This window comes from Protobothrops mucrosquamatus, unplaced genomic scaffold (genome assembly GCF_001527695.2).
Source record: "Protobothrops mucrosquamatus isolate PMUCROS unplaced genomic scaffold, P.Mucros_1.0 scaffold5066, whole genome shotgun sequence".
Taxonomy (NCBI): domain Eukaryota; kingdom Metazoa; phylum Chordata; class Lepidosauria; order Squamata; family Viperidae; genus Protobothrops; species Protobothrops mucrosquamatus.
Window position 1 is genome coordinate 5234 of NW_015390943.1, and position 1533 is coordinate 6766.

At 44.5% G+C, this 1533-nt stretch overlaps 1 protein-coding gene across 1 annotated transcript in view; it reads right to left on the reverse strand.

The window, feature by feature from the left end:
• Positions 1-1533, reverse strand: part of LOC107299525 (phospholipase B1, membrane-associated-like) — a gene marked incomplete at its 3' end in the record, with an annotated part of 29767 nt that overhangs the window by 3948 nt on the left and 24286 nt on the right. The window contains exon 11 of the mRNA XM_015828886.1: positions 16-38. Within this exon, the coding sequence (XP_015684372.1) occupies positions 16-38 (23 nt within the window). The remainder of the gene's footprint in view (positions 1-15; positions 39-1533) is intronic.

Sequence of the window (1533 nt, forward strand, 5' to 3'; positions counted from 1 at the left end):
AAAAAAAAAACATACCTAGCCTGTGCTCCTGGAACTGCCTGATTGAGAAACGCATTTGCCTCAATAAATTCACCAATACCAATTGAATAACCTGTGAGGTTAGCATTGAATTCACGAAGGATATCTGAAAGAAATGGCAAATCATGGAAGAAAGAAATTCCAAGGACCTCTTTAGAGGAAAATTTACTCAACAGTTACTAGATATAGTGATCTGTTCTTCATAGGACTAGCATTATATCAGACCAAATTAGCTATAAATCAGCTCACTATAAAGTTCTTGATGTAAAAATCTTGTCATATGCCTCGAAGTCTTTTCAACAATATACTGGTACAGTATATGACTAACACCTCTTGGGGTATGTCTGAATATCAGAAACCACTTTGGAGATCACTGACCAGCAAGAATACTCCAGTACTTTCCCAATTTTACTGGAGATGCCAGAATTGTTCTGAGGTTGTTTGCATGCAAAACGTGCTGTGCTAATGAATTATAGCTTCTCTCCTATGTTTCCTAAAGTGAACAACGAGATTACTGGACCGCAAAACATGGATACATGGAAGGTGAGATGTGAGATGCTGATAGAAAGAAAGGCCAGTGGGTATCTCAGTTGCCTTTAATTGCATCCCTTGTTCTGCTATTCATGTTGGAAAGAGAAAGGCATTGTGTGTGTGTGTGTGTGTGTGGGTGGGTGGGTGTGTAGGGGGTTTCCACGTGGTGAGCGTGGTGTAAAAGGAAGAATAATAGATTGGAAATTAATGCTTTTTACAAATTAAAGCACTGTATTTTCATTTTAAAGGCAATAAATGCATACAGCTCTATCTGGTTTTGGTGTAGTAGAGAAGCTGATATTGCACAGGATTTTAATTTGTTTTCATTTTTTCTATCTACTCTGCTTGTTGAAGTGCCATTCTAAATTGAAAAATGGCTTTCTTTCGAGCAAATATTGTAGGCTTTTTAATGTTAGGCACCTTATTCGTTACTATTGTAATTGGAGGTATACTATATATCAGTGGTGGCGAACCTATGGCACGCGTGCCAGAGGCGGCACTCGGAGCCCTCTCTGTGGGCACATGTGCCGTTGCCCCAGCCTTGCCTCCCCCCGTGACCCCCTCCTCACCAGCAGCCCCCCTGGAGGAGAGTTGCCCCTGAGTGTGGCCCACGCGGAGCACCACAGCCAAGGACATGGCAGCCAGGCAGCATAGACAAGACTCTGCCCTCACGCCCCATTGTGCACAGTCCATGCTACGTGGCACGGGCAGAGAGCGTGGTCGCCATGGCGCTGCTGGGCTGCCTAGGCGATCTGTGGCAGACCCTGGAGGCGGTGAGTGGCTCTGCAGGCAGGCAGGGTGGGGGTGGGGCAGGGGGTGGAGTGGGGGCGGGGTGGGGCCAGTTTTTGGGCACTTGGTCTCTAAAAGGTTCGCCATCACTGCTATATATTATTGCATTCAGGGGGAATTCAAAATTTTTGCAGGATAATAAAGCAGACAAGTATTGGAGGATTTCAATTTAAGAATAAATTATTTGTTAATTAT